Consider the following 22,172-nt stretch of genomic DNA (forward strand, 5'->3'; position numbering starts at 1 on the left):
GTAGTGAGAGGAAGCCTGTTAATTAGATCGAGAAGAAGGTACACCTAGAAGCTCCATAATGTTTTGGAGCAGACTTGAACAGGACATAATTGAGGACAACCAGAATGATTAGTCCTGTGGAAAAGTTGTCTTGGAGAGAGAAATTTATCTTGGGAGGGGATTTGTCATCTAGCTTTATGAAAAATGCAACTACTAAGCAAAAATAAAAAGTTGTATGTAATAAAGGGACATGAATAAAATTGTTAGATGAAAGAAGCAATAAAAATTTGGATAGCTGAGTATTTCCTAGTAGTAATGTGAACTAGCCTTTGGACTTAGTTGAAGAAAGCTGTGAAAGCCACCAGGTAAATTATCTTAAACTATAATGAACTTGAACATTAAAGTGCATGCTGTAGGAATGTTGCACACCTGGGGATAGGAGAGAGAACCATAAATGGTTTTCTATATCTAGTTTTTATAAAAGCGTATCAAAGATCTGTTGAAAATATTTGCTGTATGCGTGCCCAGAAGTGTACACAGTGTCAAGTATGACCTCGGTAATCACATCAGCAGCTGTGTGGCTAATGCTGGCTGGATTCCAATTCTGGATTATATGTTGCAATAATTACACTTTACAAAGTTAGCGTTTTGTTAGTCAGACTACAAGATTGGTTTTAGAAGGGAGATTTATAGTGTGACCCTTCCCCATTGTCTGTGAGAATAAATGAATGAAATTGTCTAGGACTTGTTTCTTTGGGTCCATTTGTGTCTCAGTTTATGTAGTTAAGAGAACAGAACTCAAAGTGCATGTTCATGTTGGATACAAAAAAGTAGTCCAGCTTTATTCAGAAGCTGACATGTTCGCATTGCGTTACTTAGTAAAGGTTAGTCTTTTACAAATAATATCAAGACTCATATCTTCATTTTTTTAAAACAAAAATCTGTGAACGTATTGTGGAAGCTTTTTGGGCTTTTTTAACCAAAGACTTGAACTGATTAGTACCCAATACAAGAGAGAAGAGTGAGCCAAAGTTGCTTTAGTTTTGACTCTGTCATCCAAACTGGCTTCTGTTCCAACTTAAAGACATGCAAAGGCAGTTTTTAAACTGTATAGCTTATATTCTGCCGACTTGTCATATCCAAGACGGAACTGGCCAGGAATGCTTCCTCTGTCAGGGACTGACATTGACTGACCTGCATAAACCACCCACATGTTTTGCTACAGGAATTGGAGACCAATTAGGACAATCTTTTTGTGCTGCCATGGCACAAACTATACTTAAGATCAAGTTCTGTTCCTGTATTTATTGCAAGCCCGGTAAAAAAGACTTTACAGAAAATATTAAAGCCATTTTGAAATTAAGTCCCATCCTCCCCTCCATTAACCCAGGGCTAATGGTTGTGTGTTCTGCTACGTGGCTGAACTGTGGTGTTACCTTGCTTCCTGAATTGTCCAGGAAGCTTGTGAGTTCAAGTAAGTGAAAGCTTAAAAAAGCTAAATCGTATGTTGTTCAAGCAATATGATGTGATCTTCACTTAAAGGATAGTGTGTTTTTCAGGAGATAAGCCAGAAAAAAGGAGGAGCATGAAATTAGTAGCTTGCTGTTAAATGGATTGGTTTATGCTGCATGTCATAAACTGTTTAACTGTAGTAAATGTTTACTGAAAGTGTGTGTGTGTGTGTCTGCATTTGTGTGGAGGGAGAGAGAACGTGTGTGAACTGATATTTTTAAGACTTGGCCAAGGTTTGGCCAAAGTGGACTAAAGTGGGTTGAATTGGAGCAGACTTTCAGAGGCGTAGCATAAAGCTAATCATTAACACCTAGGCCACCCATTCACTGAGGACTTGAAATGTCTTACGGTATATGTGAACAACATCTTTAAAAAGAAGCAGCTATGGATTTTTTTTTTTGTTGTTTAGAGAAATAATGTAATAACCTCTTAGAATTTTTCAGAAACAGTTGAACACTTGTCATTAAATCTTCACTTTGGTGTACCTTGCATTCTCATGCAAAAAATGCCAAATTGACTCACCCTGAAGGCAGTGGTAAACAAGAGCCTTACAATGAACAAGCTTACTAAGATGCATTACCTGCCACAACTATAATATCTCGGTGTCCGTATTATGTTAGGCATCTTTTCAATCTGCATCTCTAGACTTTGTTTCTATGCAGGGTACTTTGATGCTTTTCTGTTTGTCTGAATGGGATGCTGTCTTCATTTTAAGTTTTTCAGGAAACTCCTAGTACATCTGTGTAGTGCTTCCAGATTTACTTTAATACTTTCTCTTATCAAGGGTCACGATCAGAGTTCTACTCTTGCCCAGCACTCTGTTGAATTGACATTACCCAATCACCATCCATTTCACAGAGATTTACTTCGATATGCTAAACTGATGGAGTGGCTCAAGAACACAGATTATGGAAAATATGAAGGGCTAACAAAGGTATGTGAAGTGCTCAAATGATGCCAGAGAATGTACATAATACACTATTTTTGAGAGTCAAAAGAATTGCCCATGTCCTTTTAATATTGCATGTCCTTTTAATATTCTTTTATATTAAATTTAATTCACTGCTCCTGTTTTCTTCTTCCCCTTTTGGAATAGGAAACTTCATTTTTTGGTATTTGTTATATCCTGTATTTTTTCTTTCCCCCTCCAAGATTCTGTGTCTTTGTTCTGAAATATCATAAGATACTAATCTTAATATGTATGTAAAACAAGTTTGCCATTTTATAGTCTAGTAAGAAAAATAATTAACATCTTTATTTCAACAGACCTTCATTTCACTTGGGAATATCAAAAACTTCAGAGGTCTCTTGTAAAGTAGATTAAATAGAAACATTTTGGCTTTGGATATATGTAACTTAACTACCTTGTTTAAAACTGACATGGAGTGAAAAAATTAATACAGAAGTATAGAAAATGTTTAGATAGAAGTCAAGGGAAAGTTAGTTCTTACAGAACAAGTCTTCTTTTATTAAAGTACTGTCATTCTTAAAAACTCAATTGTGGAAGATATAAATTGGCTTTGAAATAGTTCTTTTGCGTTCAGTGTAAGGCAAATGGTCAATGAATGGTTGACATCTTTGTGATCTAATAAAAAATTGAGACACATGTATTATGTGTGCTAGGTAACAAAATTTTGAAGAACATAGGAAAAAAAAATCTTGGGTGATCTTTGTCGATAAATAAAATATTATTATAACTTTTGTACTAAAAATCTAAACAAACCAGATAATCTTCAAACTTATTTCAGTTGTTGTGCCTCTTGTCTTTTTAAAATCTGAGCTTATTTTTGGCAATGTTGCAAACAAATTATTTTGGGATTGATTGAATCTTATAGTAAGTAGGCACACAGAGTTTGTGCCTCACAAAGTTTTCTGGTCTTTTGTTTTCCTTCTGAGAAGAGTAATAAAGGAGGTCACGTACTTGGGAAGATGTGTAGGAATGGCATCCTATTTGCTTTTTTTGGGGGCATAGTAAGAGTCTAGTAAAAGGGGCTACAGAGAATGGTGCTGAATTCTCTCCATTCTACCCTTGAATTGAATTCTGTGATGCTCTGCCACTAGTATGTATGTAGGTCCCATTTGTATGTACCACATTGCATATCTTTCCTTATGGAGGAGAAGTAGTAATTTCTGATTGATGCTCAATGAACTCACTAGGAAAATGAATATAACCTGCTTAAATATGAATATATTTTTGTGCATGCTGCATACTACATAAATATATATATACCCATATATATAGTCCAAAACAGTTTGTTATTTAGTAGAACTTATATACTTGCTGGTTTTTAAGAACTATTTAACTCTAATAGAACAAAGTCAATATGTATACCTGTTAACTAACTTTACATTTTTCTTTTAAGAATTATATGGATTATTTATCACGACTATATGAAAGGGAAATAAAAGATTTCTTTGAAGTTGCCAAGATCAAGATGACAGGCACAACCAGAGAAGGAAAAAAGTTTGGTAAGCTTCCAGGAGGCGCATATCTTGCTTTGAATCTTATTATTTGCTTATAAAATACTCATTACAACACCTAGGGCCAATTTTATAATGGTGTAAAATTGTTTACTTTTGGCAAGGTAGAAGAAGTTGGATGAAAAAGACGATTGGTAAAACTTCTGACTTCCACAAGGCCAAAGTAGCACAACTGAAATCTTGTGGAATTGGTCAAGATAGAAGGATAAAATATAATATTTCTCAGATTTTCAAATCTACACTCACTTTTTAACAAACTACCGACCATATTTTATTACTTGAACTATCCCACTTGATTACTGGAACAAATTTGAAAAATCAACTCTTGTAATTAAAGAAAGCTTGGGCAGCACGTGTGTGTGTGTTCCTTCTGGTATTATTTCTGCTTTTAATAAGTTTTGGGTGTATTTTGAAGAAGCTAGTTTTAATGCTAATTTTCCCTAAGGATACTTGTGTATTTCATTGTGTTTTCAGTGGGATTTACCTATGTAAAGGTAAATCTGAGACTAGAACCATACTTTGTTAACTTGTAGGTCTTTCCATTTAAGGGAGTATCTATTCCTGCTTGGATTAAATAGTCTAGTGTGAGTATGGAAGTGAAGCTTTTAAAAAAATAACCTGAATACTTAGAAAGCAACAGTGATATAGGTGTGTTTATATATTGGCTATTCTATATTTTAAAGTGTACTGTTTCAAAACTTGTTTAAAATTTTTATATTTGCCACAGTTCATCAGTTTCCAAATTCTAAATTCAGAAATTATGTGCAGCTTTAACTAGTAAGTTCTGTCGAGCCTATTTTGGGTCCTGAACTTCTGCTTTGAAGTTCAATGGTAGAGAACAGAAAAAAGTAATGAAAAGAAGAAAACAGGAGAGTGGTGAGGCTTGATTGAGGGAGGGGGAAGCTGGAAAGATAAGTCTTGGCAAGCTGTTGGACACGGAGAGCAAGTGGTGCCATAATGTGTCATTGTCAGAACAGTTAAATTCATAAATCTTGAAAAGCTATCTTATTGCAAGAAAAAAACCACTTTGTCCTAATACAAATTGATTTCTAAAACATTCTAAACACTTTATCTTGGCACTTCTTTTGTGATTTGCATTTGTGAGGAGACAGTTTTTGTAGCCATTTCCTAACTTCTGTAAATGTTATGGAGTGATCAGGCATTTTGGAGAAAGAGGTCCTTCAATTCACCAGCATAAGAGCTGCACCTTGAGAAGGCTTCTGTCGTGTATTTGTGCAAATGTATTTATTTTGTAACAGCTTATAACGGTGTGTAATTTCGAAGGCTTCTATGTTGAAGGTAGTGGTTGTACTATTACTAGTTGCACATTAATTCAAAATACATCACTTCTTAATAGTAAACTTATTTAAGGAATAGTGTAGGTGCATAATGCTCCAGTTGTACTCAGACACTAAAGATGACCTGTTTCCAAGCTGTGTTGGTGTGTGTTCTTGCCTTTTTTTTGTGCTTTGGGAATAGCACTGCTATTTGGATGCCTCAAACGCAGAGGGGATGCTGGGAGAATTCTGGCGTTCTGTGCTAGTGCAAGGTTCTTTGTCTGCATTTTTATGGCAAAAAAAATCTGGGTCGTGAGCGTTCACACTTGTCTTAAGTAGTCTGTCTTTTTTTTTCTTCTTTTCTGATGAAGCCAAGACTTTGACACTTAAATACCATAAAATCAATGTGGGAAAGAGTGCTACTACTGCCATATGTTTATATGATGTGGCTTCTCAAAAGCCACTATAGCTCCCCTGATTGTCCAGGGCCTGATCTTTGCCTGTAGTTCTTCACATTCTGTAATGTAGTCCCATGCGTTTGGAAATTGAGGATGATGAAGAAGCGGGACCAATGCATGACAGATGCATATGCCAAATATACCAGGCCTAAATCTTTTTCCTCAAAAACTGCCAAAACCCCTAAGAGCTAAAAACTAGGCTGGAATTAAATTTGAGTTTGACGTTATAATTGTCAGTAGTGTTGCCTACTTGAGAACATCTGGTATTTAAGACATGTTTGTGGCATTTAGAAGTATTTACTCATTCTATTACAGTAGGTTCTGCTTGCCTGCTCCATTTTTGGGGGCTTGTAGCATCCATCCTCATCAAGATCTTCTTAATACCACATATTGCTTTTAGTGTATGTATGCAAATGCCTTTTACTGGTTAGGGAGTCTATTTACTACAAATGCCCATTTACTCTAAATTTCATATTGAAGTCCACTTGAGGAAACTGTTTTATTCTGCAAAAAACAGGAAAAATAAAAAAACACCTTGTAAAATTTTTTACTATATCTTTATTGTTTTCATCCTCTCCGAATTTGCAGTCATCAATTTTTGGTGCAGCATGAATATAAAAGATATATTCTCTATGTAAACATCCTGATTTGCGAACAACAGAAAAGGTTAGCCAGTCTTACTGTCGATATGAATGATTTTGCAGTATTGGTGTGTGTTTTTTAAATTGAAGAGATGGACAATATCTCTGACTCAGTACAAAATTACATAAGTACATTTTAATTTCTTCATGTCTGTTATCAATATGATGATTGATCTTGGAAACGGAGTCTTTTGCAATATTAACTCTGACAAATAAAATCCTATTTTAATGGACTTCTTAGTTTGGGAAGACTTAAATACATGTTACCAAAAATGTTCTTTGAACACACTACATAAGAAAAAGCAAAGTTTAATACCTAGAAACTTCCTCTGTTTTCCATGTAGCTTAGATACCAAATTTCTAGAATAGTACTTCTCCAACTAAATGTGTTTGCAATGTAGTTACTTGCTGCTTATAGTTCTCTGCATGTATCTTTCCAGTTAGAGCTTAACTTGCATCTTGTGCATGGTTTGTGCAAACTGCATTTTAACTTGTCTTTGTCTTTGATGCTTGCAACCTAATCCATCCCAGCTACACTGCCTCGAAAAGAAAGTGCTGTCAAACAGGAAACTGAGAGTGAGTATAACTAGTTGCATTAGTTGGTATTGTCAATGCATGTGTGTCAATGTAAAGATGTAGTGCTGCATCATGGAAAATCTACCTAACACTGAAGCACTCCGTTCAGAATAAAATAAGCATTAGCAGAATCATTGTTTTTGCAAGGCAAAAATGAAGCGCAGCTAAAATGGCCCAACATAGAAGTTGAGAAGGTTTGCAGGTAAAGGCAACATCTTTTGGTTTTCCCATGCTACTAGTTGATCTAAAAAATGTGTTTGTGCCTGAGAGCTTGTTGTAGTTTTCCAACTCTTCCAGTAGGTTGAGGTAACAACTTTTATTATATCTATAGACTTTGTCTTGTGTCCCTAGACTAGATACCAACGTAGCAGTTAAATGAAACTTGCAAGATTGCTTTTAAGTTTCTTTGTGGTTGAGATGCAGGGGGTCAAATATTGACAATTTCTTGGTCTTTTTTGTTACTAGCTTTCTCCATCCTGTTCCAACATTTCTGAAAATTTGGGGAAAAAAAAAAAAAGATATGCTCCTCACCTAGGAGAAGGCCCCACAATACCAGGAAGAAATGTCTGAATGTTAATTATGATCAAAAGGAGGGGCGAGCACTAGCAGTAGAGTTACTGTGGGATTGTAGATCCAGCAAAATAGCTGGAGCAAACTATGTAGACAAAAGGATGTTAACAGCAGAAAGATCAAGTTCAAGATGAAAAAGTGCCTGTGTGTATATAAAGCTTTTTAATTTTTTCCCTCTTGTGGATTAATTCATCTGCTTATGGCAGCCTTTACCCAAAGTAAGTTCACAAAGATCATAACTGGTCTTTACTTCCAAGCTTTCGAGGAGAATATCTATCCCAGTGTTCCTGTATTTCACAGTTTTGTTCCTTTTATACCTTTTTCCATACTTTACAATGAGGCCTTACATAGCTACATTGTACTTTGAAACTTGCTGAAGTATTTCAGTTACTTTGTAATGAGAAAAGAATGTGCTCATAGCAAAAGCATTTGCAGCTTAGACAAAAAATGAATTGTTTGGTTTTAATGTGGGACTACTAGCAACTCTTGATCTCAGACGTTCTGTAATGAACCTGTTCTTCTTGAGTATTTTACTCTGCCTTTGCTTCCCTCCTTCATAGCATCTTTATTTCACAGGTCTTCATGGAAGTTCTGGAAAATTGACTGGGTCTACTTCTAGCCTAAATAAACTCTCTGTTCAAAGTTCGGGAAACCGTAGGTCTCAGTCATCCTCTCTGCTGGATATGGGAAACATGTCTGCCTCTGACCTTGATATGGCTGATAGAACAAAATTTGATAAGGTAAAGCCAAAATGTTGCATAGGATTCCTGCTTAGTTTTGTATTAGAAGCGTCTTACATATCCTTCTTGTATAGTTTAAGAATCTGTACTGTTTAAATCTTAAAACATGCCAATTTCAAATTCTGTGTGCACCACATCTAATAAAGACAGTTTCTAAGAAATATGTAGATCAGAGTATTATTCTGATTAGTTCCTTTCTGTGCTGCGTGTGATCTTTAAACAGTATCGAGCATAAAAAATGGTGTATTAAGTTTAAGCCCAATACACATTTTTAAGCAAATAGGAATTGAACTGACGGATTCTTCAACTGATTTTGTTTTTCTCAGTACAAATATTCGTGTGTTCTGTCGCATTTTGCCAGTATGTAAGCGAAAGTGAAAGATAAGAAAGCATAATCTTCTTTTAGCCAGGACTTGAGCATGGCCCTAAAATTTTATTTATACTGGTTTGACATCAAAGTTACCATCAGTTTTCAGCTTTAACCAATGGCACTAAGTTATTATTGGAGTGTCGTCAGCATCTGTTTAAAAACCTGCTGTCCTCAGCATCTGTTTGCTTTTTTTCCCTGAACCTTTAAAAGTGACAGTACTCCTCACTTCTTGTTAAATTAACTCCTCAGTACTGTGGAGGGAAAAGGAGCTGTTATCAGAGTGAGAGATAAAAATAATTTTCTTGTTCTCTATTGAGTTTTTTGATGGAGATGAGTATTTTTCTTCTGACTTCTTCAAATCCTTGCTCAGTCTTTTTCTGGGAGGAAATATTATATGCCTGAAACAATATTAACCCTTAAGTTATTACACACCTGTAGCAGCAACTTGTCTAGAATTAAAATGATAGCTTTTTAAAACAATTTTATACAAGTGTTGTGCTAATTTTGTCAACTTTTGACTTTTATCTCGCACCCATTGGGGACATGTGAGTGTGAGTTGTAAGCTATTGAGCTGACGTAGCAGGTTTTTTCAATTCCCCCCCTCCTCCCCCCCCCCCTTCTTTCTTTTTCTTTTTTTTCCCCTAGGGGAATTTTCAGGAGTGTAGATTTACTATGTGGCTAGATTGGTTTCATTTATGTGAATTATTGCATGTCTCAATTCTTAAATACTTCCAGAGAAAATGCTGTGTTCTGTAAAGATGACAGTTAGAAGTATGTCTAACACCTGACTTACAATTTCAGTAGTTCATATTAATAAAATCAAATTATTTTAATGAATTATTGCCAAAATAGTGTTTCATTTTAGATTAAATCTAAAAATCATGATGAATACTTCTATTTCAGTGCAAAACCTGCTGTTGGCTTCTGTAGCAGCTATGTAGGAACTTTTTCTACAGAGCAGTTATCTTCTACCTTACCTGTTTTTCTTCCCTGAGGCTTTTAATTTTGTTGTCTTCCTCTCAGCAACCCAGGCAGAAAAGAGGGTGGCAGAACCCATGACTTACTATTAAAATACGAATGTTTTCATTATGACACAAAAGTCCTTCCTCAGGCTGTGACGAGAAAACTTCTAGTTGTGGAAGAACATAGATTGTTCTCTTCTTCCCAGTGTTATATGGATGAGAAGGGACTGTGTTGAAGATGCAGATACCACTTTTAAAGATATAAGTACAAGCTGTTTCCATTTCTATTAAGTAGAAGTAAGCCTTCTAAAGCTTACTGAAGGTAGAAAGTATAAAATCCTATGCAAGAAACAATTAAAATTAATATTACTAACTGTTCATAGTATTTGGTGTGTTGACAAAATATTTGGCTTTCTTTAGATTTTCGAGCAAGTATTAAGTGAACTAGAGCCTCTGTGTCTGGCAGAACAGGACTTCATTAGTAAATTTTTCAAACTACAGCAACATCAGAGCATCTCGGGAACAGCAACGGTATGACTCTTCATTCTGTCACTGAAGTAAAAAATATTGAACCGGCCTCCTAAGAGTCCTGTTTAAAAGATAACTTCTGAATTTATCTGGCAATTATGTGATCCAGGTGATCAATAATTTGTTTTTCTCCATTAGCTGGCAGAATCTTTATTTTTGGCTGACCAATACAAAATCTGTTAAGGAAGGACTGACACTTTTCTTTTGCCATGGGTTTGTTTCCTCATAAGATCACAGTAAACACTTCCTCATGCTACGTAGGAAGGTAGAGGGGAGTCATTGTGGATAGTGTTGTATTCGGTGGAACATGACCAGAAAAACATCAGAACCTTGCAAACCACTGTATTCGCTACTTTGGGGGGGGCGGGGGGGAAGCGAAAAAAAAAAAAAGGCTGATAATTATGTTGGTTTTGTCAGATATACTTATCACTTAAATATAGAATTGTAGACAAGCTTTCAGCTTCCTTTATATACATTCCTTGTTCTTACAGAACGAAGCAGAGGAAATGGATGGAGGAACTTTATCTCGTTCATACACTTCTGGTGTTCCACAACCAATATCATCCGAGTATGTGCTGCTGCTGTTTATTATCGATTCTTAAGCCTACCTGTGAATTTATCTGGCATATAAAACTTTTTTCTCTATAATCAGAAATTGTTCCCTTTTAGTGAAAGTGAATAGTGACCTCTTAATTTGTACCTAGACACTGAATGTGTCAGTAAATATAAAAATTTTTGTATATAGGATGGATGTTTCTGTCTATAGTAGTATAAAAAAGATGCTTAATTCTCTAATAGTTTGCAAAGTGAAACTAGGCACTGTAATATGGAAAATACGCTTTGGAAAGTACGCTTAGCAAAGTTCTGAATTGGAGTGTGTGGCAGCTTCCACACAGAAAATACTTCTTGGAATATTTTATACCTGTGACTATTGATTTTTTACTGTGTGGCATTGGCATTTCTTCCTTTAGCAGTATTCTGAAAATCATGAGACTTGGTGAATGCAAATGAGACTACTGTATCCAATAAATTTATCCTAAAAATGTTATCAAAGAACATGTAAAATAGCCTAGTAAACTGTCAGAGTAATGTTTTTGTCTTATGCATTTTTAATAGGAAGGACATGATCCGACAAATGATGACAAAAATATTTCGTTGTATTGAACCTGAGCTGAATAATCTTATAGCGCTGGGGGACAAGATTGATAGCTTTAATTCCCTTTACATGTTAGTCAAGATGAGTCATCATGTATGGACAGCACAAAATGTGGACCCAGCTTCCTTTCTCAGCACAACACTTGGAAATGTTTTGGTGACTGTCAAAAGGAACTTTGATAAATGCATTGTAAGTTCTTTAGTTATTCTGATTAAGCTAACCGTAATATTTTAGGAAGCCCACTCCTACCCAGTTTGATTTTGCATTTCTTTATAGTTAAATTTTGCTTTTAATTTGAAGTAAAAATGAGTTACTTTATTGCTCTTCTACTGGCCAAACCTTCCAAAAAGATAAACTAATTAGTGGTTGTGTTTCTTTTTCCTCTCCATTCCAGTTTTCTTCCATAATTAACTATTTGTAACAAATATGACCACTCATTCACTGCTGTGAGCTAGCTGACATGTTCAGTTGTTTGTTTAAAACCTGTTATTTTGATTGATTGTTAAATCAGTCTCTTGCTGAGATTACTGAAGTCAGTCAAGTAAACTGGAGCTCTCTGCCTTTTTTACTTACCAAAACAAAACCTCATGGACTTATGAGGGTTTTGCTTTTCCCCTTTGAGCATAATATGCCAAATAGACATCTCTTCCATGTGTTCAGTTATTTCTGTCTTACATCTAACAAAACCTTGTTTTAGATAAAATGGCCAATCTTTTGGCAGTAGCAGAGGCAGCTTCTACTGTCAGAAACTTCCTTTTGCTAATAGAGTATGACCATTATATGAAATATGGCAAGTTTAGTGAAAACATAGTTGCTGGTATAACTTTTCTATTGTCATAAATGTAATTTGACTCTAGGCCAACATATTAAGACTGACCATTCTTGATCAGTTTAATGCTTAAAATATTTTGAAGCTGATTTTTTTTGATTATACTCAGAAATAAAATTTCAGTAAAAGATTAAAGAAACTTCCTGTAGCAAAAGGAATTGTTAGCTTGGCTGAATCAGAAAAGCAAAGTTCCTTGTTAGATTACAGAATGAAAATTGTTAATTGCTTCTGGTGGATAAGTTTGGTGGGTTTTTTTTCCTTGGGTTGTTTGGTTTTTTTTCATAATACTAAGTAAACAAACAAAGGAGACTAAAAGCTGGAAGATTTTACTTGCCCATCTTCCTTTTTCTTTCCAATTATTTTATTTCTTAACAAACTTTTGAGGGTGAAAAGGGAGGAAGACTAAGTAGATATACTAATTGGAAGATAAAATTATTTCCGTCTTTGAATAAATGTCAGTTTTTCAGTATGTCTGCATTTTTTTCTTGTACTAGTTGTTACATGGTCTGGAGTCATACAGTAGAGGCTAACATCTGTTCGTGTTTTAAATTTAAGAGTAATCAAATGAAGCAGATGGATGAAGTAAAAATCTCAAAGAAGAGTAAAGTTGGGATCCTTCCATTTGTTGCTGAATTTGAAGAGTTTGCAGCCCTCGCTGAATCAATTTTCAAAAATGCAGAACGACGAGGAGATCTAGATAAAGCCTACATAAAACTTATTAGAGCTGTTTTTGTCAGTGGTAGGTCTTCTGAGGTTGTCGTAGTTACTAAAATGATTGTTTCCTCCTATTTATATATAATTTTGCTCCAATTAAGAGATGGGGTTTTTTTTAAAAAGACTTTCTATTGCAAGCCATGTGTCTGATATGGTGCTGAAATTTTGGTTATCTCTGTTATCAGTAGGAGAGCGAGTGTAAACCTTTTGATTGTAATATACTTTTTAAGAGCAAACTGTAGATATTTCCCTTTGTACATATGGGTATTTCCCTTTGTACATACCTGTAAAGTAACTTTCAGTTATGACAAAGGGAAGCGATTAAGACTCTGGAGGGAGAGAGGAGATGGCAGCAACACGACACGCTCAATCTGAAGTGGTTTCCTGTCTTTTCTCCCCCAGTGTAGCTTAAATGAGGAGATGAATCTGGATGGGATCCCTCGCATTTGGCCCTAATACTGTTCATTGTCACAGCCCTGTCTAAATCACTTGAGTTCTGGCTATGAATTTGAACCTTTCTTGGCGGATTAGGTCCTTTGTGTCCTAGCCTGACACAGCAGAATGTCTTTCCAGTCCTCCCTATTTTCCCAGCTACAGTCTGGAAAAACAGCAGCAACACCCTTGTTCTACTGGTTTTATTTAACATTAAAAAAAAAAAAAAGTGGTGTGGGGGGATATGCAAGCCAATGAACTCTGGAAGAATTGTCCTTCCCTTTTAAAATGGGGATACACACGGATGGACGGACCTCTCCGTGCTGATTTACCTGCAAATTTTCAAACAACTCCATGTGTAGTAATTCCCAGCCACTGAGACTTACCTCTTTTTTAGGGGAAGATTGGGCAAGAGGAGACAGTAGAGGCAATAAAGCTAGTTTGAGGAAATTATAGCATAGTGGTTCTGAACATGTTAGGAAATTGTGAAGAGACATTACTTCATAGTACAGTAGGCTAGAGTCCATATGTAGTCAGCAGGAGCATCCCAGCTGATAGGACAGTAAATTTTGAAAATGTTTTTTATTTGATTGCACCCAACTTTTCTGTCCTTAAGAATTCACTGTTCAAGTGATGAAACTAAGCAAACGACGACAGGCAAAACCTTACAATGATAAAATAACTACTGTAGGAAGAATTTAGAAAAGCATGTTTTAAAAGGGGTTCAAAATGATGCCAGTCAAACACCGAAGAAGAAACAAAATCTGTTTCAGACAAGTACAGAGCAAACTTAAAGAACAAAGAATTATGATGGGGGAGGATAAGGGATAGAAGTAAAGAATGAAGATGAAGTTAAAATTATGTACAAAATCAGTGCAAGCAGTATATTTAATGCAGTAGGATATTTAATTTACAAGTAATGTTTGAAATGGGTCAGAAAGATGTAGTACTTCAGGTAGAATTGGCGGGGGGCGGGGACAGTGTAGAAAATTCTATGGGAAGAACAAAATCGGCAGTAGCAGACTTCTCCTAGTTGGCAATTCCGTGTTCTGACTGAAATGAATTTGTGATCTTTATTGATACTCTGGTGCCCAGGATCACTTTCACGGTAGGCATCCTGGTAGTCTCAGCAAAATGATTAACGGATGAACAGGCATAGAGACTTAATTGCCCTCTTGGTTGAAGCCATCCTCTTTCAGCCTGCTTTTAGGCACAATAAGGGAGTGATAGGTAGAATTTCTTTTGCCTGCCCTGGGGGTTTTGGGGCGGGGGGGGAGCGCGGGGGGGGGGATGAAAGTAAGAGACCTATGTGCAGGATTATCCATTTTTATTATTAAATTGGGGATTGACAGTAACTTTGACCATAAAACTAATAAGCAAAAAGTGAGAGACCGAGAAGTACATTTTAAAAAACCCACCACCTTATTGAAGATTTTTGTTCTAGCAAAGAGGGGAATTGATTTTCTTTGATTTTTCTTAAATAGTTTAAGAATTAGACTTTTCTTAAATAGTTCTATCATGTGAAATGTATTAGGGATAATGAAAGCATGCTTGTAAGCCTCCACAGAATGTGGGTCGTTTCTCACTTCTGTGAATGAGACCATATGTAGTCACTATTTTGTATCTTTTTATAAGTGACTTTTTGGCATACAAATTTCATGGTCTTAGAGCCTGTACATATCTGTTACTTCTTTTGAAGGCTCTCAGATACTGATTTATTTAGTGGCAATTATGACATTCACTCACACAAATGGTTATCATTGACATAAAATCCAAAATTCCTTTTCTGACAGTATTATGGTTATTGGTTATGTTTTTCTGAATTTGGTTGTCCTTTTGGTATTTTAAGTATTTTGCTTCCTTTTTCTTTCAGTTGAGAAGGTAGCTAATGAAAGCCAGAAAACACCCAGAGATGTGGTCATGATGGAGAACTTCCATCATATTTTTGCAACACTTTCTCGCTTGAAGATTTCTTGTCTTGAGGCTGAGAAAAAAGAAGCCAAACAGAAGTACACTGATCATCTTCAGTCTTATGTAATCTACTCACTCGGACAGCCTCTTGAGAAATTAAATGTAAGTATATTTGAGTTTATATACATTTAAATGGTACAGAGTAGCCTTTCTCAAGTGTTTAGTTTGCACTATCTGATCTCTTTATCACTGCATCTATCATCATCTCTGTTTTATTATTTTAGACTCGAGCATGCCTAGCAAGAGTACTCTCCTCATGAGAGTAATAGTCTTGGATGAAAATAACCACATTTTTCATGGCAATTAATAGTACTGACTAAACATTAGTTGTGTCTTAAGCAAATGGTTTTCAGGAAGGAAGAAGCGAGCAGAAAAGTAATCAGGAGCTTTAGGGTAATTTTCCCCACCTCAATTGCAGAGAAAATTACTGTAGTTTCTGAACTGTTCAACAATAAGAAAAATCTTAGGAAAGTTCTGTATGTCCAAAGTCAAACTAAGTGTTAAACTGAATGCTGACTTAGGTTCAGACTCGGTTCTGCCCACTGAATGTTTCCCACTGTTGACTGCTTTTCCTATAAGCAGGATTTTAGCCATTCATTTTCTGAAAAGTCCAAGATGTCTTCTCTTTTTGAAAATTAAAATGATTTCTTGCTGCTTCCCACTTGTTGTGGCTTGACTGGCCAGCACCTAAGCTGCCACATAATGAACTGCTTGCTAGCTCCCCCCTCCCCAAGCAGGACAGGGGAGAGAATAGGAAGAGCAAAAGTGAGAAAACTTGGGGGTGGAGATAAAGACAGTTTAATCAGTGAAGGGGGGGGAGACAGTAAAAAAATAAAGTAAGTGATGCAAAGCCAGTCACTCACTACCTCCCACAAGCAGACTGATGCCCAGCCAGTTTCTGAGCAACAGCCACCTTGAAGATAACCCCCACCCCCCCCTCCTCTAACCCTAATTTTTATAGCTCAGCATGATGTTACATGCTATGGAATACCCTTTGGCCAGTGTTGACCTGTTCAGCAATAACCAAAACATTGGTGTGTTATCAGCCCTGTTTTAGCCACAAGTCCAAAACACAGCACCATATGGGCTGCTGTGAAGAAAGTTGACTCTGTCCTGGCCAGGCCCAGGGCACTGTTTCAAATGATGCTGTGGCTCTACATGCATGTTCATAGGCATACTTCCCTCCATTTTTATTATGTTGAGCCAACTGGTGCGGGGCAGTGAGAAAAGAGGGCAGTTATGAACAAATATTGATGTTGTGTTCCTATTCAGGAGCTTACTCAGTTTATCTGAAAGAGCCAGTATTTTCCCAGGCTATGGCCTCATTAATTGAGGATTTTGAGGCTGATTCAGTATTAGTTATAAGGTTGCAAAGAAAAGCTTGATTGCTTCTAGAAATGATTGATTTCAGTTCTACGCTGGTACTTACGGAGTGCTGTATTGTTGGGCTGTGCTTTAATGTTTATGGCTGAGCACTACCTCATGTCCAATTAAAAAACAAAAATGGGGGGAACACACACAAGTCGTCAAGCAGAATCAAGACTTAACTACACATATGCTTGTCAAATTAACTTAATTAGTTTAGATTTGTGATAATCATTAATGCTGTTATTGTTTGTTAGCATTTTTTTGAAGGTGTTGAAGCTCGTGTGGCACAAGGTATACGAGAAGAGGAAGTAAGCTATCAACTGGCTTTTAATAAACAAGAGCTTCGTAAAGTTATAAAGGAATATCCCGGTAAGGAAGTGAAGAAGGGATTGGATAATCTCTACAAGAAGGTAGATAAACATCTCTGTGAAGAAGAAAACTTACTTCAGGTAAACTAAATCATGTCTTAAAAACCTTGTAATATTTACACAAAGGCCTTTTAGTATTGCTTTTGCCTATGTATTCTGAGAGAACTGCCTAGCTTCAGCATAAATCTGAAAAACCATGATTTTTGAGCGGAGTTTTTTATAATTCCACTCTGATTCTATTTCTTGTAACATTGATTTGAACTGTGGTGGCAGAGAGAGAGTTCAGAAAGAAACTTCCTTTATGATTCCATAGCTGACCATTAATGGGTGATCTCTCTTCTGCAAAATATACCGGCAGTAGAGAGAACTACATTTAAATGAACTGTTAACCTGATAGGAAATTTAGCTGGTACACTATAGCAGAATATACTTTCAGTCATATCTTTTCTGATAGTTATATTATCTAAGTTTTTTCTTATGCTCTGTAAACTTTCTCACTGGAGTAAATGATAAGTAGATTTAAGAGTTAAGCATGTATTAACAGCTTTTTAAAGTCTGAAACGTGAATTAGTAGCACTGTTCTGGTTTGAGGTGTTTTGAAGACAAAAGCAGTACCTTTTTTAGGGCAACTTCCTCATCTTTGTTACTATTTTCTGCTTTGCAGATTTGGTAGGAGTCATGTAAACATCAGATCTTAAACTTAATGGGTAAAAAACTTCCATCTTTTTTTTAATGCAGCAACCCAGTTTATTGAACTTTGTTGTTAGCAAGCTTTAGTTTTAAAATGACAGCTGAACTGAGAATCAATTAATGAGCCAATGTTTTGTAGTTCACATATAGTGTATTGTGCCAGCTGACATTTCCTAAAGTTTGCTTTCTTTGGCAGGTTGTGTGGCATTCCATGCAAGATGAGTTTATACGACAATACAAGCACTTTGAAGGGCTGATTGCTCGCTGCTATCCTGGATCAGGAATTACTATGGAATTCACTATACAGGATATTTTAGACTACTGCTCCAGTATTGCACAGTCTCATTAAGTTCTAGAAAGGGAAAGAGACGCGAGCAAAGTTTGTGCCTGTGTATAAGGGAATCAAACACTATAAATGCTATTTGTTTTTAAAAGGTCGATTTCCATGTGTATGTGTAGTTAACTGCCAGATATGTCAAGTTACACTCCTGCTTCAAATGTCTTTCAGGGCAGCATGAAACCTTCGGGGATTTGTTGCTCTTCTGCTGGGTTGAAGTACTGTTTGAAAGCATTAATTCTGTGAAACACTTTGGATATAGCTTTTCCCTTCCCCTAATGTTCAGATACTTTTATTTATAATCCCTTCTCTTGCTGAAAGCAGTAAGCACTACCTTCATAGTATGCAAAAAGAATACTACTGTTTTCACTAATATTTTGCATCTTGGACATTATGTAAGCATTAAAGACTATGAGATCTTTTCCCTTCCTCGTTCTCCAAAGTATGGATGTGGAACTTTATGCAGTGGGAATACTGAATTCATGTTCTGAGATGTAATGTGACTACGGCTACAATTCTTAATTAAACTGTGTTCATCATATTCTTTATTTCTATGGAGTGTTATTTCAAAAAGGTGAAAATGTGGAGTTATTTCCACTGTTTTGTCTCTGGGCATTGAAGTAGAATTGCTCTATTTCTCAACATGTATTTTTTTTCTTCCTTTTAGTAAGTATGATGTAGCATCAGGATACTCCCACCTCATGTAACCCCTTCCTCCTCCTGGAGCTTCAGCTGTCTGTGATTCAGGACCTAGTTTTTCTGTACAGCTTGAGGAAATTGTTAAGTTGTTGGATAGAGCTGGGGTGTATATAGCATAGAAGCAGGTACAATAAAGGTAAACATGCAGACAGAGGTAAGATTTGGGGTTTTGAGATGCAGATGCAAGAATAAAAACCAAAAAACAGTAATATGAATAAGAAGGTTATAAAACTCAGAAGGAAAAACTAACCTGCTAGATGGCAACTTGGCAACATTAAGGCACCTGGATTTGGGTGAGCAGACTAGCATATCTTGTAGCTCATTAAATCCTAGTTGCTTTTTGTTTACTAATAAAATACTTGATCCAAGTTGTGTATAACCTGCTTACAGTGTCTTTGCACGTGACAAAAGGTAGCCAAAGCAACACCAAGGGGAGGTAAGGGTTACCCTGAGCATAAATTCTTTTAAAACTAGTATAGACAGCTTATGAAAGAGGACTACCTGTCACTTCCACATCAGACACTGCAGTCCCTCAAGTCTGGCCACAGCAACTATGCAACAGGCAGCGATACTACAGGCAGTAAATGCAAATAACACCCTCTGGAAAAGGATCACGTGCGGCAGTAACATCTGTCTCCCCGCTCCGCAGTCAGCCCGAAATTCAACCTTGTGTGAGAGTCCCCCGGGCAGTATCGGGGGTCAGCTGTGACCCTCCACTCTTAGCCCAGCCCGCGTATTTCAACCTCGGTTCCTTCCTGCTCCGACGCCGAGGAAAGCCCCTCACGCTAAGGCGCTCTGGCAGGCCGCGCTCTCCGCCCTCACGGCCCGGCGTCAAACGGCCGGCAGCGGAGGCGCAGGACGTCGCCTTCCCCCGCCCCTCCGCGCGAGAGCTGCCGGTCGCGCGGGAAGGGGCGGGGCGGGCGGCGGTTGGCTGGGCCGGCCGCGGGTGCGGGCGCGTGCCCCGTTGCTGAGGTGACGGGGCGGAAGCGGCCGCCGCTCCGCGCGCCATTTTCAAACCGCCGGTGCGGCCTAGGTGGCTGCGCGGGGTCTGCGGAGCGGGAGTGCCAGCCCCGGGGAGCGCTGTGGGGTGCGCGGCGGGTGGGCGAGGCTCGTGTTCCGCCGGGGCGGGCTGTCCTGTGGGGGAAGGAGGAGGGTGCTGCCGGCGGGACCGGAGCTCCTCGCAGGCGGGCGGCGGCGCTCAGCGGCTAGCTTGGGCTCCCGCGGTCCCGGCAGCGGCCGTTGTAGCAGCCCTGAGGACAGCGTGGCGCTGGGCCGCTTCCGTCTGTTCTGCCCCTGGGGAGCGCAGGTTAGCCTGGGCAGCCTCCCCCAGGGTCTGGCCTACACGCTGGTCTCTCGTTCCTTCGGGGTTCTGCAGCTCCCCTTCCCCGCCGGAGCAGCATCTCTGCCGAAGCCTCACTGGAACATCTCGGCTACTCCTTAGTGGCTCGCCCGGCAAGAATTTGCTTTTCGCGGTATGTCTGGTAAGACCGACCCGGAGGGAGGGTGGAAAAAGTAAAAATGAGCCTGTTTCGAAAGGGACTGACTGCCCCTCTGTAGGTATAGATTGGGGTTGCTGAAAGGTCTATAAAGCTTCCAGTTTGGGGAGATAGGTGATGAGCAGGCTCATAATCGATAGCGTTTTCTTGTACTGTAATGTAAACTTTCAGGTTTTGGTAGCTCTTCTTTAAAGAAGAAATCTGTTTTTCTAGAACAAGAGTTGTCTTTCTGTTGGTAAAGTGGTGACACTTCATAGCAAACGCGGTGTGAACTCCCAGCAATTCAAGTTGGAAACAGACTTTGCCAAAACAAGTGCAGGTCCAGTTCAGCGTATCTTGAAAACGATGTTGCAGTAATGGCATTTCACAACGCAGCCTTCAGTGTCCATGGACTGTATAAAGGCATGTATTAGAGCATTACTACAGTCAAATGGTTGGTCCACTAGGTGCCTTTTTCACCTGGGTGAAAACAAAACTAGCTCTTTATAGCAGAATGAGCTACGTGACCAGTAATTACAGGACAGGAATGATGTTTTGTAAACATATTTCACACACATGCCAAAAAAAAGCCTTTAGCGTATCAGTTCTGATGAATGAAAAATGCATTTTGGTATTTCCCAGAACTGAGACTGGAAACTCCAGTTCACAATTGTCTTTGGTGTTAAAGTTACAGACTCGATAAAGAAATAGATTTCATAGCGTAGGAATTTGTCTGTGCTAATTTCTTTGTGTTCCATTGTCAGCTATGTAGTTTTATCTTTCTTCCACATGGCTTATTGTGTCTTCCACTGTATTATGTCTTCCACGGCCAAGATACATCTTTGCTCTGCTTTTTTATTATTACATTTTCTTACTGATAACACAAGTATTGCATCTGGAACAAAATTCACCATGAATTTTGCTGCATTGTTTTCAGACTGAAAGGAGGGCTTCAATGTGCTAAAGCTTTTCTGTTTTGTATTCCACCTGTAATGGTTAGTCTAATACCGATTAACATTGCTTCTTTCACACAATTTTATGCAATGGATTCTATACTTATAGCCTAAAGGAACTGGATTTGAAGTTCCATTATTGCCCATCTTTCATGTCAATGTTCCATTTCAGTCATTGGTGACTTAGAACAATAGGGAACGGTTCATAGGTGCTAAATATGTCTATTTCATAAACACCTAGGTCTTCAAAAGACTGCTCAGAACCATCCAGGCATGTCACAAAATGAAGCACATGAAAGTTGTCATCTTTAGCAGTCTTTGTGAACAAAGGAGGAACAAAAAAGGAGGCGATTGTCTTTGAATATCTCTTCTGTGAGTAACTGAAAGATGCACTCCTTTAGACATCTTGAGAAATCCTTGTCTGGAAATGCCTGATTTAAAGTACCATTTAATTTTCCCGTTTTGTTTGATTTTCTGTTTTTCATCTAAAATGGAAATTGTATTTTCCTCCTAGTGGCACTAAATTACATGAAGTATTTAGATAATGAATGATGTGAATGATTTATGCAGCTAACGTAGCCTGTAGCCTATCTCGTGGGAAATACTGAAGTTGTTAAGAGTGCTTTCCAGTACTTTGCAAATTTACAGACAAATCTAGTAAGTTCAACATACCTTTCATCGTGACTCAATCGTGATTCACAAGGCTATTAAGTGTCTTTAAAGAAAAGGATATTCTGGATTGAGTTGACGGAGTAAGAATGATGTAGAAAACTCAGATTTCCAAAAAGTTTTTGAGAAGGTTCTTTACCAAAGGCTTTTAAGAAAGCAGGTCTCTCTCAGAAATGGAGAAAAGGTCATTTAACAGCTCACTAAGTGGTTAAAAGAAAGGCTAGAAAGTACTACCTGACAGTGAATGTGCAGAAGATTTTCTGCTGTTTAACACTGATCAGTGATCTGAAAGAATGGGTTAAACAGTGAGGGACAAAATTTGCTCATTATATGGACGTGTTAAGAGCAGTCCAAGGATTGCAGAAGAGTATCGCTGGACTGAGGAATAAAGTGGGAGTTAAGGAACAGTGTTAATAA

At 37.7% G+C, this 22,172-nt stretch overlaps 1 protein-coding gene across 6 annotated transcripts in view; it reads left to right on the top strand.

Annotated features, from left to right (window-relative positions):
• The window catches only part of EXOC1 (exocyst complex component 1), a 32,563-nt gene extending 14,063 nt beyond the window's left edge, over positions 1-18,500 (top strand). For 4 of the 6 annotated variants that reach the window (XM_050895279.1, XM_050895278.1, XM_050895282.1 and 1 more), the window contains 11 exons: positions 2,276-2,425; positions 3,855-3,960; positions 6,880-6,924; positions 8,071-8,234; positions 9,987-10,097; positions 10,586-10,662; positions 11,211-11,439; positions 12,635-12,818; positions 15,099-15,298; positions 16,819-17,013; positions 17,819-18,500. In XM_050895279.1, the coding sequence (XP_050751236.1) occupies positions 2,276-2,425; positions 3,855-3,960; positions 6,880-6,924; positions 8,071-8,234; positions 9,987-10,097; positions 10,586-10,662; positions 11,211-11,439; positions 12,635-12,818; positions 15,099-15,298; positions 16,819-17,013; positions 17,819-17,971 (1,614 nt within the window). In that variant the 3' untranslated portion in view covers positions 17,972-18,500. The remainder of the gene's footprint in view (positions 1-2,275; positions 2,426-3,854; positions 3,961-6,879; positions 6,925-8,070; positions 8,235-9,986; positions 10,098-10,585; positions 10,663-11,210; positions 11,440-12,634; positions 12,819-15,098; positions 15,299-16,818; positions 17,014-17,818) is intronic. The other 2 variants (XM_050895281.1, XM_050895283.1) reach the window with 1 other exon arrangement.
• The last annotated feature ends 3,672 nt before the right edge of the window (positions 18,501-22,172 follow it).

Source organism: Gymnogyps californianus, chromosome 4 (assembly GCF_018139145.2).
Source record: "Gymnogyps californianus isolate 813 chromosome 4, ASM1813914v2, whole genome shotgun sequence".
NCBI lineage: Eukaryota > Metazoa > Chordata > Aves > Accipitriformes > Cathartidae > Gymnogyps > Gymnogyps californianus.